The sequence below is a fragment of the Culex quinquefasciatus genome, chromosome 3, assembly GCF_015732765.1.
Source record: "Culex quinquefasciatus strain JHB chromosome 3, VPISU_Cqui_1.0_pri_paternal, whole genome shotgun sequence".
NCBI classification, from domain to species: Eukaryota; Metazoa; Arthropoda; class Insecta; order Diptera; family Culicidae; genus Culex; species Culex quinquefasciatus.
The window spans coordinates 12,263,540-12,280,674 of NC_051863.1; the positions used below are offsets into that span (position 1 = coordinate 12,263,540).

General features: G+C 31.6%; 1 protein-coding gene across 5 annotated transcripts in view; it reads right to left on the reverse strand.

Annotated features, from left to right (window-relative positions):
* Positions 1 to 856: 856 nt before the first annotated feature.
* LOC119769553 (putative cyclin-dependent serine/threonine-protein kinase DDB_G0272797/DDB_G0274007) overlaps positions 857 to 17,135 on the reverse strand; it is a 66,482-nt gene continuing 50,203 nt past the window's right edge. For all 5 annotated transcript variants that reach the window (XM_038262429.1, XM_038262428.1, XM_038262427.1 and 2 more), the window contains 3 exons: positions 15,021 to 15,148; positions 14,622 to 14,809; positions 857 to 2,390 (listed from right to left, as the gene is read on the reverse strand). In XM_038262429.1, the coding sequence (XP_038118357.1) occupies positions 2,241 to 2,390; positions 14,622 to 14,809; positions 15,021 to 15,148 (466 nt within the window). In that variant the 3' untranslated portion in view covers positions 857 to 2,240. The remainder of the gene's footprint in view (positions 2,391 to 14,621; positions 14,810 to 15,020; positions 15,149 to 17,135) is intronic.

Consider the following 17,135-nt stretch of genomic DNA (forward strand, 5'->3'; position numbering starts at 1 on the left):
TACAATGCTTACTTTTCATATGTCTTTAATTGTGACTTGAAACTAAATAAAAGATTGATTTTTTTTTATTCATTGAACATGATATTTGCATCCATTAACCCCTCGGTCATTTCGGTTTGTTTTGGTTTTTTGACGTTTGTCTGATTTTCAACTGGGCTACGGCCCAGTTAAACAACGCCCAATTACCAATTTCAATTTTCAATTCGGTTTTATTGGTGAATAATCAAGATACAATAAGTACATAACAGGTAAGTGGGTCTCGTGGCGCAGGGGTAGCGGCTTCGGCTGCCGATCCCGATGATGCTATGAGACGCGGGTTCGATTCCCGCCTTATCCACTGAGCTTCTATCGGATGGTGAAGTAAAACGTCGGTCCCGGTTTCTCCTGTCTCGTCAGAGGCGCTGGAGCAGAAATCCATTTGTTTCGGCAGAGCCAGATTTTTTTTTTTAAATAGTTTTGTTTAAACCAAGTTTAAACCATTCCTAAAATATATTTTTTTCGAATGGCTGAGAAAATTCTTTGAATATCATTCGTTTTCTAAGTGTCATCAAATTATACCACTATATTTTTTGAAAAAAAGCCCGGCTTCAACTTGTCGGATTTAAAATGATTAACGAAACATTTTAAAAATGTCCGATCCTTGTTTGAAAAGTCCCTGAACATGGTTTTTCTAAATATATGAAATTGCTAAAGAATTTTACATCGAATTTTCAAAGAAATTGAACTGCAAGGATTTTCGAATAAAAGAAACTAAAAATGATTTAAAATCAAGACTAAAGTCAACCACAGAAAATATGGAAATATGAGCAGGTGGACATAACATGGAATTTCGGATCACTTTAAACCATTACGATTATTTCAATTCACATGACCTTCTTTACTGTTCTTTACTGCAGCTGTTTTGCAAACATTTTCCAATCTTGCAGTTCCGTCAATCTTTTTGTGAGTTTTTTTTTTCCTGCTGGTGAGGTCCACCCTTCACCATGCCAAACTATTCTCGTTCTCCTAGCAGCGGAAAAACCTCTGCACTGCTCTATTGATTGTTTTACATTTAATAAGTATTGTTTCTTTTTTTCTTTCCCGCAAATCATTTAATGACGCTCTCCTATTTTCTTGCAGCTAACTCGATCGGTTTAAAACACGTAAAGTTTTTTGTTTGTTTGTTTAAATTCACTGTATGATTTTTTCTATGCTTATCGCGGCGATTCGCTTAAATATAATTTCTAATTAACTTATAATGACCAGAAAACGTAAAGCAACGATTGATGCACGTGTTGTCGCCAATTTATCTAAATTCTTTTATTTTGTTTTAGGTTTGCACCCGCCGGGATTTCACTAATTAAGTTACAAGCTAAAATGGCTTTTGGTTTCTTTTCGCTAGAACGTTCACGAACTACTAAAGGGGTTTTGCTGGAATTTGCGGTTTCGCTCGCGGATGATGAGATGCAAACATTGAAAGATTTACATTGCGTAATCATAACACTATTCGTACGGAAATGATGCATGATTTCTTAGCACTTTTCTAAAGGGAGATTTAGAGCCTGTGTTTGTGTTCTTTAAAAACTGGGTTTGAGATTTCGATTTTCGATTTTGTTTTTTATTTGTATGACTATCTGTTTTCTCTGTTTATTTTGCAAATGTGAATAGTAACTGTTTTAATTTCTGTTTCGTTCTTTATGATAGTTTTGTTTTTTTGTTAATTACTTTTTTACAATTGGGGGAAATCTATCAGTCTTTGTAAACGTTATTTTGTTTATCTTTAGTCGAAATATGTTGGTTTCATGTATAAATAACAACATTCACGTTCTCTTGATTTGGGGTTCATTATTTTTGGGGGGAGGATCGATCGATTTGCAACGACTAACACGATTATGTTTCGATATCGAAAACGGGGCAGAAGATTTATGTTTTAGTAGCAAAAATGTTGAGATACTTTGCTAGGTAACATTTTTGATGGAAAATTAGCTTTCTTACAGTAAAATGTTAACAACGATCAATTTTCTAGGGTGATTCCGGTGATCATGAATACAAAATAGGCATGCTATCTTCGTCTGCCACGTGTAACGAAACTAGTAAGCACACGTGTTACTAGTCGTACTCGTGGAGTTTGTTTGACCTTTTTTTTCTTTACGCTAAAACCAACGTAGCTTTGTCCCTTCTACGCCGGAAAGAATATCTCACCCCGTCAACCTTAGTTCCCGAATGTCGCATCTACTCCCGTATTCAATTCAATTCTGTTTCTAGAGGGCCGTCCGCTCGTCGTACACCACGACCGCGTCCTGGTCGGACATCGGGAGCGAGGCCAAATTTTGCGACCGTGACCGGCACAGGGCAATGATGGCCGCCTCGTCGTTCCGCATCCGGTTGCGACGTTTTTTGCTAAAGTTTACCTGTTGATTAAGTAATTGTTAAATAATATCCACTAATAAGGAAGTCAAAAACTTAAAATAAATGTGTACACAAAAATTAAAATTAAAATTTATGCGCAATAACACCTCATTATAGAAAATATTATTATAGATACTTGAATTTTCCAAACTCATTTTTGTATGGAAATTTGTATGGAAAAGTATATGGACAAACTAATGATGCAAAATGGCTTCTTTGGGCATACCGAAAGCACCAAAAAAGTTTCAACCGGAGTTTATGGAATTTCATAAAAATTGAAAATCCTATTTCTGACCGATCCCAGACATGCTAAATGTGATTTTAAACGCAGGAAAATGCATTTTTAATTGGGTCCTAAAATGAAGCCTAAATTTCCAATATTATTGTTCACAACGATTAAGCTCATTTTTCCGAGGGTCATTCCCTTTGTACGACTGCAAAGGATTTTTAAATTAATTTTTAAAAAATATCTTCGCGGCCCTTCTTGACAGAAAAGGTCCTACTTGACAGCTCGTTCCAAGGAGACCATAGTTGATCCATCGAAAAAATGTTGTTTTGTCATTTTTTTTTGCATTTACATGGAAGAAAAGTGATCAGAAATCGGCGATAATCTTAATTGATTAGGGCATGTGTCTCACCCCTCGTCAGAAATGGTTTTAAATCGTGTTTTTCATCGTTTATATAACAATTTACAAATGGCTTTAGGACCCTGTTGTTTTTAGTTGGTTAAACTTATATTTCCTTTAAAAATTAGAAGTTTGTTGAAAAAATATTTTTTTGCCCCCTGATTTTTCGGACCGATTTTAAGGGGGAGGGGGGATTATGACTTTGAACAATATTTGAAACGGCCTTATTTTTTATATTCAAAAAGTATATTAAATGTTTAAAAACTGAAAACAATAAAAATAAAGGAATTTAAAAAAAAACAGCTAAAAAAACATTGTTTGATTTCTGGAAAAAATCATGAAAAATAAATCATGAAGAATACATTCAAACCCCTTGTGTTTAATAACAAATTTTTAGTATTTGTCTGCTCTACAACTTTGTAAAACATTATTATATGCAATAAAATAACTCTGCCAAGTTACAAAAAAACACGTAATTTTTAAATGAAAAAATTGGTTCTAAATGATAAAATGAAAACTCCAAAAGTAAACAAATTTTCCTCTAAATGACATGTTCCAACATTTTTTACAGTTGAGTAACGGAAAATGGCAGAGTTTTTAAAACTTTATCAGTGTTTTTTTTTCATGAAAAATATGTTTTTCTGAATTTTGAGTACGCTATCAAATCTGGCGTCCAATCACTGAAAATGTGTCTTAGTAAAAATTACGAAAAATCTAAGGGATCGAACCGCCCCCACCGTAACGAGGTATCGAAAAATTACTCCATAGAGCAAACTTTCACGAAAATCGAAGAGGGATCGGGGCAACTGCTGTGTGAGTTGGCGGTGAATAACCCAAAGAAAATCAAAACTTCAAAAAATGAAATTTATACATTAAAAAAATTAAAGAAGTGCAAGAATCAAAAATTTAAAAAATATTAAGTGAAGAAAAAATTTTATCCGACTGAAACTTTTTTGGTGCTTTCGGTTTGTACATATAATTTTCCATACAAATTTGGCAGCTGTCCATACAAAAATGATATATGAAAATTAAAAACTATGAATCTTTTGAAGGAATTTTTTGATTTATTTGGTGTCTTCGGCAAGGTTGTAGGTATGGCTAAGGACTAAACATAAAAAATGATACACGGTAAAAAAAAAGTGATTTTTAATTTCACTTTTTGTCACTAAAACTTATTTGCGAAAAAGCACTGTTCTATTTTTTATATTTTGATATGTTTTAGGGGACATCAAATGTCAACTTTTCAGAAATTTCCAGAGCGTGCAAAAAATCTTTGACCGAGTTATGAATTTTTGAATCAATACTGATTTTTTTCAAAATATCGAAATATTGGTCGCAAAAATTATTCAACTTCATTTCCCTATGCTAAATTTAATTTGTATGTAACTTTTTTGAAAATAGTCGCAGTATTTTTTTTTAAATAAGTGTACATGTTTGCCCATCTTTGAAAAAAGTTTTTTTGAAAAGCTAATAAAATAATCTATATTTTGCTTTTTTGAACTTTGTTGATACGACCCTCAGTTGCTGAGATATTGCCATGCAAAGGTTTAAAACAGGAAAATCGAAGTTTACTAAGTCTTCTAAGTTTTCTAAGGGCATCTCCAGCGCTGGGGTGCAAATCAAATTTGCACCCGGCTCATGAATACCGAGATCAAATTTGCCACCTTGAAAAAACTCCGTCATCCCCACCGCTAGGGTAGCAAATTTGCCACCGAAACAAGCCCACCGCGGGGGGCAAAAATGGGTTTTTTATCATTTTTTGCTCTCGTTTACCTTCAAAATCAATAATTATGTGTTGATTCATGCCTAGAAATGCTAAAAGTTTATTAAACTTTTTAATCCTATTGAAAATTTCAAAGAATTTCATTTTTCGAAAATGTCGAAAGTTAAACCATTTGCTACCCGATTTGATTCCCTGTTAGTTTGCTCTCGAGTTTGCCCCCGAGTCTCCCACCGCGCGTAGCAAAGCAGGTATCAAATTTGATCTCAAGTTCATCTGTAGAAGAAAAATATGTGTCGGTACCTGTCGGGTACTCATTTTCTGATACCCGACAAGTACCGGCAAGCCGGGGGCAAAGTTTTGAATGCGTGTTTCGGAGATTTTTGTATGGCTGCTCTTGTGGGTGATTCGAAAATTCAAAAATTCAAAAATTCAATAATTCAAAAATTCAAAAATTCAAAAATTCAAAAATTCGAAAATTCAAAAATTCAAAAATTCAAAAATTCAAAAATTCAAAAATTCAAAAATTCAAAAATTTAAAAATTCAAATCTCAAAAATTTAAAAATTTAAAAATTCAAAAATTCCAAAATTCAAAAAAATCAAAAATTTAAAAAATTCAGAAATTCAAAAATTTAAAAATTCAAAAAAATCAAAAATTTAAAAAATTCAGAAATTCAAAAATTTAAAAATTCAAGAATTCAAAAATTCAAAAATTCAAAAATTCAAAAATTCAAAAATTTAAAAATTCAAAAATTCAAAATTCAAAATTCAATTCAATTCAATCATTCAACAATTCAATAATTCAATAATTCAATAACTTAATAATTCAATAATTCAATAATTCAATAATTCAATAATTCAATAATTCAATAATTCAATAATTCAATAATTCAATAATTCAATAATTCAATAATTCAATAATTCAATAATTCAATAATTCAATAATTCAACAATTCAATAATTCAATAATTCAATAATTCAATAATTCAATAATTCAATAATTCAATAATTCAATAATTCAATAATTCAATAATTCAATAATTCAATAATTCAATAATTCAATAATTCAATAATTTAATAATTCAATAATTCAATAATTCAATAATTCAATAATTCAATAATTCAATAATTTAATAATTCAATAATTCAATAATTCAATAATTCAATAATTCAATAATTCAATAATTCAATAATTCAATAATTCAATAATTCAATAATTCAATAATTCAATAATTCAATAATTCAATAATTCAATAATTCAATAATTCAATAATTCAATAATTCAATAATTCAATAATTCAGTAATTCAATAATTCAATAATTCAATAATTCAATAATTCAATAATTCAATAATTCAATAATTCAATAATTCAATAATTCAATAATTCAATAATTCAATAATTCAATAATTCAATAATTCAATAATTCAATAATTCAATAATTCAATAATTCAATAATTCAATAATTCAATAATTCAATAATTCAATAATTCAATAATTCAATAATTCAATAATTCAATAATTCAATAATTCAATAATTCAATAATTCAATAATTCAATAATTCAATAATTCAATAATTCAATAATTCAATAATTCAATAATTCAATAATTCAATATTTCAATAATTCAATAATTCAATAATTCAATAATTCAATAATTCAATAATTCAATAATTCAATAATTCAATAATTCAATAATTCAATAATTCAATAATTCAATAATTCAATAATTCAATCATTCAATAATTCAATAATTCAATAATTCAATAATTCAACAATTCAATAATTCAATAATTCAATAATTCAATAATTCAATAATTCAATAATTCAATAATTCAATAATTCAATAATTCAATAATTCAATAATTCAAAAATTCAATAATTCAATAATTCAATAATTCAATAATTCAATAATTCAATAATTCAATAATTCAATAATTCAATAATTCAATAATTCAATAATTCAATAATTCAATAATTCAATAATTCAATAATTCAATAATTCAATAATTCAATAATTCAATAAATCAATAATTCAATAATTCAATAATTCAATAATTCAATAATTCAATTATTCAATAATTCAATAATTCAATAATTCAATAATTCAATAATTCAATAATTCAATAATTCAATAATTCAATAATTCAATAATTCAATAATTCAATAATTCAATAATTCAATAATTCAATAATTCAATAATTCAATAATTCAATAATTCAATAATTCAATAATTCAATAATTCAATAATTCAATAATTCAATAATTCAATAATTCAATAATTCAATAATTCAATAATTCAATAATTCAATAATTCAATAATTCAATAATTCAATAATTCAATAATTCAATAATTCAATAATTCAATAATTCAATAATTCAATAATTCAATAATTCAATAATTCAATAATTCAATAATTCAATAATTCAATAATTCAATAATTCAATAATTCAATAATTCAATAATTCAATAATTCAATAATTCAATAATTCAATAATTCAATAATTCAATAATTCAATAATTCAATAATACAATAATTCAATAATTCAATAATTCAATAATTCAATAATTCAATAATTCAATAATTCAATAATTCAATAATTCAATAATTCAATAATTCAATAATTCAATAATTCAATAATTCAATAATTCAATAATTCAATAATTCATAATTCAATAATTCAATAATTAAATAATTCAAAAATTCAATAATTCAAAATTTCAAAATTCAATAATTGAATAATTTAAAATTTAAAACTTAAAAATTCAAAAATTCTTTTTGAAATTTTTGAAATTTTGAAATTTTGAAATTTTGAAATTTTGAAATTTTGAAATGTTTGAAATTTTTAAATTTTGAAATTTTGAAATTTTGAAATTTTGAAATTTTGAAATTTTGAAATTTTGAAATTTTGAAATTTTGAAATTTTGAAATTTTGAAATTTTTAAATTTTTAAATTTTTAAATTTTTAAATTTTTAAATTTTTAAATTTTTAAATTTTTAAATTTTTAAATTTTTAAATTTTTAAATTTTTAAATTTTTAAATTTTTAAATTTTTAAATTTTTAAATTTTTAAATTTTTAAATTTTTAAATTTTTAAATTTTTAAATTTTTAAATTTTTAAATTTTTAAATTTTTAAATTTTTAAATTTTTAAATTTTTTAAATTTTTTAAATTTTTTAAATTTTTTAAATTTTTTAAATTTTTTAAATTTTTTAAATTTTTTAAATTTTTTAAATTTTTTAAATTTTTTAAATTTTTTAAAATTTTTAAAATTTTTAAAATTTTTAAATTTTTTAAAAGTTTTTAAATAAGGCTTTCTAGGCCCAGTGAAAAAAATATAATTTAACTCAAAAATGACGAACTCCTCGTCACAGTGTCCTGATGCAAACAATGATCGAGCTGTAGCTGTCACAGCCCTGCGAAGTATGTTGGCTGACATATCGGGCAGTCAGTCAAAAAAACCAGCTAGAAGTCGCCTGACAATTTTTTTTTTTGCTAGAAAGAGATAGGAAACCTGATGCAAACAAACGTCCAGCTGTCATGTAAACATACTTTGAATGTGTTGGTAAATTTCTGACTAGAAAGCCTTATTTTAAAATTTTTAAAAATTATTTAAAATTTTAAATTTTTAAAAAATTTTAATTTTTTTAAATTTTAAAATTTTTAAAAATTTTAAATTTTTTTTAAAATTTTTTAAAATTTTTAAATTTTTAAAATTTTTAAATTTAAAAAAAAATAATTTTTTTTAAATTTTTTAGATTTTATAATTTTTTTTCCGTGCTTGATTGGATTTTTCCGTGCATAACTCCATTTGAAGGGGTAGCAAACAGACTGAATACCGGGTAGCAAAGTGAAATCCCGAAGAACTGAGAGCAAATTTGCTACCGCGACAGCTACCGCGATGGGGTTGACGTCGGGTGCAAATTAGCTTTGCTTCGATGTTTGCACCCAGCGCTGGAGATGCACTAATGTCGATATCTCAGCAACTAATCGTCCGATTTTTAATGTGAAAATTTGAAACATTCGTGAAATTTCAAAAACAATATTTCCATTTTTTTTATCAAATTATCATTTCAAGAGGACCAAACATTCAATATTACGCACATATTTTCACATTAAAAAATTAAAATAATATTATTGCCTCCAGATTTTTTTTTAAACATTGGCAACATTATATAACACTAGTAAAATCATTAAAAATAAGGTTTCTTAAAAAACTTTGTTTAGTGAATCTAGTTCTATCTACTTTGCTTTTGGAAGGTTTGGAATTGGTGAAAATAGATTTTTGTTAATCTCTAGATAGAAGCCAACCTAGAGTGTTAACTTTCCTTCATGCAGGGTGACCACTCAAATTCCATTTTCAAATTCCCGACTTTTTTCCAGACTTTTCCAGAATGTTCAAATAATATGCATTTCTTATCTAAAGAATGATTTCAAACAAAAAACTTTCTATAAGAAAAGCCAATATTAACCACTCACTCATTGTTATCCGAGCATTCGTTGGTGAAGGTTGTCTGAATCAACATGACTCGTCGCGTCCCGGCGCAAAACGCCGGCAATATTGCCCTACCTGCGGCTCAAGCAGGCAAAAAAGTGGGGATTTCCAAAAGGAAGGTTGAGGCCTCAACTGATGGCCAAAAACCGGGAATTTCCAAAAGGAAGGTGCTTTTGGAAGTGACATCGAACAGCAAAAAGACGAAAAAGAGCGACGGTACTGTACCGATGGATGAGGAGGAGGAGAACTCTTCGTCGCACGAGGAGCAGCTATTGAAGAACAACAAGTTTGCTGGACTGCCTGACGAGGACCAGGTAGCGGAAGCAAAGGAGAATGAAGTGAAACAGCGAAAGGAGAAACTGCCTCCTTTTTATGTGCGGCAATCAGCAGCAACGATCGACTTTCGAGCGGGGCTGGTTGAACTCATCAAGTCTGGGAAAGTCCAAGGCAACATTCGTCTGTGTCAGGACGGATTTAAGGTGCTGGTGCAATCCAGGCAGCACTATCAACTGGTCAAGGATTACTTGACCGAAAACGAGGCGGAGTACTTTACCCATGATGTCGTCATGGATAAGCCGTACAAAATCGTCGTCAGAGGTCTGTACGACATGCCAGTGGAGGAATTAGCTGCCGAGCTAAAAGTTTTGAAACTGGATGTGTTGGCCGTGCACAAAATGAGCCGACGCAACAAAGACATCAAGTACCGTGACCAGCTCTACCTGCTGCATTTGGCTAAGGGATCGACGACGCTTCCTGAGCTGAAGGCAATTCGAGCGGTTTTCAACATTATCGTGTCGTGGGAGCGATACCGACCAGTGCATCGTGACGTCACACAATGCTTCAACTGCCTGGGTTTCGGGCACGGAGGTAAGAACTGCCACCTGAAGCGTCGTTGCGCCAAATGTGGTACCGATGCGCACATCACATCCCAGTGCATCCAAGATTCGCTGGTGAAGTGCCTCAACTGCAACGGTGAGCACTCGTCAACCGACCGAAAGTGCCCCAAGAGAGCTGAGTTCGTGAAAATTCGGCAGCAAGCATCGACGAAGAATCAGCCTCAGCGTCGTAGAACTCCTCCAGCCCTGGTGGAGCAAAATTTTCCACCTCTTCAACCGCGACGCCAGGTCCCGAACTTGGCACCGTTGCCGTTGGATCCCAGGAAGAGAGCTGAGATGAATCATCCACGGCCGGGTTCCAGCCAGGAGCCGAGACCGCCACCACCGGGCTTCAGCCAGGAGCCAAGACCAACCCAAGAACCAGCAGTTGAGGAAAATGGTAATGATCTTTACACCTCAACCGAACTCCTCAATATTTTCAAACAGATGTCCGCTGCACTGCGTGGATGCAAAACCAAGACCCAGCAGATTGAAGTGCTGACCTCGTTCGTCATCCAGTATGGATCGTAGGTCCCTCAAGCTGCTGAATTGGAACGCTTGCTCCATTAGGAGGAAGAACTTAGAGCTGGTGGATTTTCTTCGCGAGAAGGAGATCGACGTAGCTGCCATCACGGAAACTCATCTGAAGCCCGGTGAAAAAGTTTATCTGCAAAACTACAAGATCGCGACGCAGCTCGATAGGACCACCTCTGGAGGAGGAGGTGTGCTTGTCGCTGTTCATCGTGATCTCAAGCCACGCCGGCTGCCACACTTTAAGCTGGACATCATCGAGGCCGTTGGAGTGGAAATTCCCACTTCGGTTGGCCCAGTACTCTTCATTGCTGCATACTGCCCACGTCAGGTGAATTCCAGAGATGGTTCAGCAGCAAAACTGAAGAGCGATATCCAGAAGCTGACACGGCGGAGCGCAAAGTACATCATCGCTGGTGACCTCAACGCGAAGCATGAAGTTTGGGGCAACAGCAGGAGGAATCGGAACGGAGTGATTCTGCACAACGATCTGCAAAACGGATACTACAACGTTGTGAGTCCGGATCGTCCAACGAGGGTGGCTCGGTCTGGGAATCACTCAATCATCGACTTCTTCATTACCAATATGGCTGAGAACGTGGCTCATCCTGAGGTGTTTGAAGAGTTGAGTTCTGATCACTATCCGGTGGTTGTGGAGGTTGGAGCTTCCGTTACTCCGCAGCGGCAACCAACCCGGAAAGATTACCACAACGTTGACTGGCAGCAGTTTCAGCAAGTGGTAGACAGCAACATCGACTATGATCAACACCCGGAAACTTCTGCTGATATTGATCGTTCGCTGGAGGTGATCCAGCAGGCTATCAACCAAGCAGAGGCTGCCAACGTTCGGGAGGTTCCTGTTAATTTTAAGGTAACTGATATTGACGTAGATACTAAACACTTGATTAGACTTAGGAATGTTTATAGGAGACAATATCAACGGACTGGGGACTATGACAAAAGATTTCAGTGAACAATTTGAACAAAATCATACAAGACCGACTTGACAATATCAGAAATCAAGAATTTTCAAAACATGTAAGCCAGCTTGGGAATTATTCAAAACCATTTTGGAAACTTTCAAAAGTTCTTAAAAACAAACCAAAGCCTATTCCTCCTCTTATTGTTGAGGATTCTCCTTTGATTACATCCGAGGAAAAGGCAAATGCACTTGGGCTTCATTTTGTTAGTTCTCATAATCTTGGCGCTTCCATGACCAGCCGTAAAGAAACATCAGTTGCCAATAGTATTTCAACAATCAATGACTCTACCTTTGAATTTCCTGCAGATTCCCATGTTTCTGGTGAGGAAGTCAAAGTTGCAGTAAACAAATGAAAAATATGAAAGCTCCAGGCTTTGATAACATTTTAATCTAGTGTTGAAAAAACAGAGTGATCAGTTCTTTCAACATCTAGCCAATATTTTCAATAAATGTTTGCAACTTGGTTACTTCCCCACCAATTGGAAACTGGGCAAAGTCATACCAATTTTGAAGCCTCAAAAGATCCAACATCGCCAACAAGTTATCGTCCCATTAGTCTTTTGAGTAGTCTGTCCAAACTCTTTGAGAAGGTCATCTATTCAAGGCTTTTGGATTTTACCAACGATAATAATATAATTTTGAATGAGCAGTTTGGCTTCCGAAAGGGGCATAATACTGCTCATCAGCTTACGAGAGTAACTAAAATCATCAAGCAGAACAAGCTTGAGTCTAAATCAACTGCTATGGCTTTGTTGGATGTTGAGAAGGCTTTTGACAATGTTTGGCATGATGGTTTGATACATAAACTGTATTTATACGGTTTTCCAATGTATCTTATCAAAATTATCCAGCACTATCTTTCGGAGAGATCGTTCAGGGTTTTTCTGAATGGGATTGCTTCTGGATTATTCAACATTGATGCTGGGGTTCCCCAAGGAAGTATTCTTGGCCCACTTCTGTACAATATTTTTACATCTGATTTGCCTACTCTTCCTGGTAATGGTGTGTTGTCACTTTTTGCTGATGACACTGCCGTTATTTATAAGGGTAAAATAACCAGATATTTAGTTGGCCGTCTTCAGAAGGGTCTTGACGTTCTTTCCGAATACTTTGGCGACTGGAAAATTCGCATAAATGCAGCCAAAACTCAAACCATCATTTTTCCACTTTCCAAATCGGCCCGATTTGTCCCAAAGGATGATGTTTTGATTAAAATGAATGATGTTTCGATACCCTGGTCAAAGGAAGTTGTCTATTTAGGTCTCATACTTGACTCGAAACTATTGTTTCGGCAGCATGTAGATAAAATATTGAACAAGTGCAGCATTCTCATCAGGTGTTTGTATCCTTTAATTAACAGAAAATCAAAGCTATCTTTGAAAAATAAGCTAGCAGTTTACAAACAAATAATTTACCCCGTTATTGAGTATGCAGTACCTGTTTGGGAGTGTTGCGCTAGAACTCATAAATTGAAGCTCCAGCGTGTCCAAAACAAGGTACTCAAAATGGTTTTGAATGTTCCTGGCTGGACAAGATCAAGTGAGGTTCATGAATTAGCAGAAGTAAAAATGTTGGATCAGAAGATTCAAGAAAAATGTTTGAAATTCAGGGAAAAATGTGCTATATCTGACCACTTATTATGTAAACCAAATGTAATTATTATAAGAAAGATTCAATAAAGTATATTTAATTCAAAAAAAAAAAATATTAACCACTGAAAAAAAAATCTCAATGAATTAAAAAAAAAACCAAATAAAGGCATTTTTTGAAAATACAGAAACTAAACAACAAAATCATAAAGAAAACTTCAAAAATGTAATTGCATTATTAAAATTCAGAGTAGAAACACAAACAATTAGTCTTTGAAAAATTATCGAAAGTTCAACAATACTTATAACCTCCATGGTATTTTTTAAATTGGCAAACGTATAGTTTTTGATATTTTTTTAACTTCATCATCATTTTAAATCAAAGAATGATTAAAACGTAATTGCTGTTATTATTCATTCAAAGGATTTAGAAAAATGTCAAGGAATTCATTAAAGAAAATGTTTTAGCCAAGTTCCCTTTTTATTTATGTAATTTTTGATATTGATTTTCCAATCAATGTTAATTTTTCTAGTGGTCAGTATTTAACTTTTTTTTCAATGGAAATTCAGCTTGATATGATTTTATGTTTTCCCACTTATTTTAAGCGACTGTTTGAAGAGACATTTTTTTTAAAATAATTATGCAAGAACTCAAAATTTCTTGGATTATATTTTTTTGCAATTTCAATATTTTCTTTATGTTTTCAAAACGTATTTTTTTCAATTTTGGATTTTATTCGATATTTAAGTTTTCCACAAACTGAAAATCAAGCTTTATCTATGGTAGGTAATTTACCCATACTCACAAAAAAAAGTTCAAGGGCAACATTTGGAAAAAAACACATTTTCAATTACTTAATGAATTTAGTTAAACAATTACAAATATTTACCCAAAAAAAAAAACTATTGCCAAACTTAAGTTTGAATCCTGTTCCTGTACGCTCTATTTTTATATTAGTTTTTCATCAACTATAACTCTTGTTTTGTGAAAAAAAATTAAAAGCGATCATTTGATTCATAAAAAAATATTATGAAAATCTGTTTCAAAGACTCCAATATTCATAAAGATTTTAAAGGTCTTAAACAGCTTTTCTATACTTAAATATATTGAAATAGTGAAAATAACCATAAACTGAAAGTAAGTTACTTAAGCAGAAATGAGTGAATTCAATTTGAAAATTGTACAAAATATTACAAAATTTATTCAAGACATAAAATCATAAATTCCCGACTTTTTCCCGATTTTTGGCGGATTTTGACTAATTCCCGACTTTTTCCCGACTTGAGTGGCCACCCTGTTTATTTCTCTGATTCCATTCGCACCTCCCAGCAAAGCATCATGATTTCCCACGAAATTTCAATTTTATCGAAAGTGCCCCCATGCGTGCTAGCACTTTCCCTCTGATGACCTACCTTGGCGTACAACTCCTCCAGGTCATCGGCATTGGACAGCGGCCGCTGTTTGTTTTTGCCCCACGAGGGCAGAGATCGCGTCCGGTAGGACGTACTGCCCGCTTCCTCGTCGGCGTCACCCCGGCCATCGAGTCCACTTCCGCCTCCGCCGCCGCCACCACTGCCGCCGGACAAGCCATCGCTTATCACTGGTAGAGATTCGCGCGCCACGTGGGAGTCGTGAAACAAAGCAGATGCCATCGAGGGGGGGAGGGGGAGGAGCGCAGGAAAAAAAAACGAAACGAAACAATCTCATCAATAATACATGAATTGGGGGCTCGTTGATGTCCTTTTGGGACCTCTGGCCATGGCATGCCAACAACCAGCAACCAGCAACAATGGAACCGACCGACTACTTACCCCCGCTGGACGCGTACAGTGGATTAATTGCCCACATGGATTTGTGATGCACCAATTGGCTCTGCGGTTTTTGTTGCTGCTTTTGGTGATGATGGTAGTGATGTTGCTGTTGCTGAATTTGATGTTCTCTGCGAAAGGGGAAACGACAAAAAAAAAAACGTTGTAACGCATTAGGGCAAGCGATAATCTGCTGATGTGTGTCAGAAAAAAAATGTAATTGAATATTAAATTGTGCTACAATGTCATAACCATTTAATTTTTTCAATGTATTGTGGCACTGCTGTACCAATCTGAAATTCATGAATGTTGCATTTGAACTGTTTTTATGTAATTCCATGCAGTTGCGGCAAATCCAATCCAAGAATAAGCGAATTTCTAGAAAATTTATTATTTGTTTTTTTTTTGTCTGAAACTATGTGAGTATGCCCAAAGAAGTCATGATGTATCATAAGTTCGTCTTTACAAATCTTTTTTACAATTTTATCTGAATGGACAAGACAAATAAAATCAACCACAACACGTTTAGGACCATTTCAAAATTCTAAGTTGATTTTTAATTTTCAGAAAAAACCTTTTGTTCGAAAGATTAACAAATTTCACCATTACAGTCCAGACTCGATTGTCACAACACGCATTTTTTCAATATTCCATCAATGCCATTTTGGCCGCCATCTTGTATTTAATTCTAAATCACTTCGGGATCATCCATAAACCACGTGGACACTTTAGGGGGTATGGCGATTGTCCACGATCCATACAAAAAGATTTTTTGTATGGACAATTGTCCACGAGGGGGTTGAGATATCCAAAAAAGTGTCCACGTGGTTTGTGGATGGTCCCTTCAGCGTAATTCAGATTCAATCAAAAATAAGACAACACTTTTGATTCGATAATCCGAAGTGAAATTCTAGTTTGTGAAATATCGTCATGTGAACATTGTGGGGACACTCAGGCAACTTTTTTTGTCTAGTTTATCATTTTTCTTATGTGGTCAAGTTTGGTCATGATTGCTACAGGGCAAAACGGGTAAACTTTATTGAACTATTTTTTTCGAATTTATTTTCCTAACATTATGCAGTTTTGTTCTATAGCTCAAAAAATGATGTTTTTGTTCACATTTTTGTAGTGTAGAGTCATCAACGCCTACAAATTTGTGGAAGATCGATTTTTGACAGCATTTTTAAATAGACAACTGCCAAAATTGTGCAAAAATTTATGTAGGTTAAATAATGATGAAAAATCTTCTTTTGCAACAACAAAAGACAAACAAACAAATTAAATCTTAGAGCTCAATAAAAGCAATTCTCAGTCTTTGCCATGTATTTATTTAAAGCTAAAAAAAATAAAAATAATTATGTGTTTAAAAAAACATAAAACATAAAACATAAAACATAAAACATAAAACATAAAACATAAAACATAAAACATAAAACATAAAACATAAAACATAAAACATAAAACATAAAACATAAAACATAAAACATAAAACATAAAACATAAAACATAAAACATAAAACATAAAACATAAAACATAAAACATAAAACATAAAACATAAAACATAAAACATAAAACATAAAACATAAAACATAAAACATAAAACATAAAACATAAAACATAAAACATAAAACATAAAACATAAAACATAAAACATAAAACATAAAACATAAAACATAAAACATAAAACATAAAACATAAAACATAAAACATAAAACATAAAACATAAAACATAAAACATAAAACATAAAACATAAAACATAAAACATAAAACATAAAACATAAAACATAAAACATAAAACATAAAACATAAAACATAAAACATAAAACATAAAACATAAAACATAAAACATAAAACATAAAACATAAAACATAAAACATAAAACATAAAACATAAAACATAAAACATAAAACATAAAACATAAAACATAAAACATAAAACATAAAACATAAAACATAAAACATAAAACATAAAACATAAAACATAAAACATAAAACATAAAACATAAACATAAAACATAAAACATAAAACATAAAACATAAAACATAAAACATAAAACATAAAACATAAAACATAAAACATAAAACATAAAACATAAAACATAAAACATAAAACATAA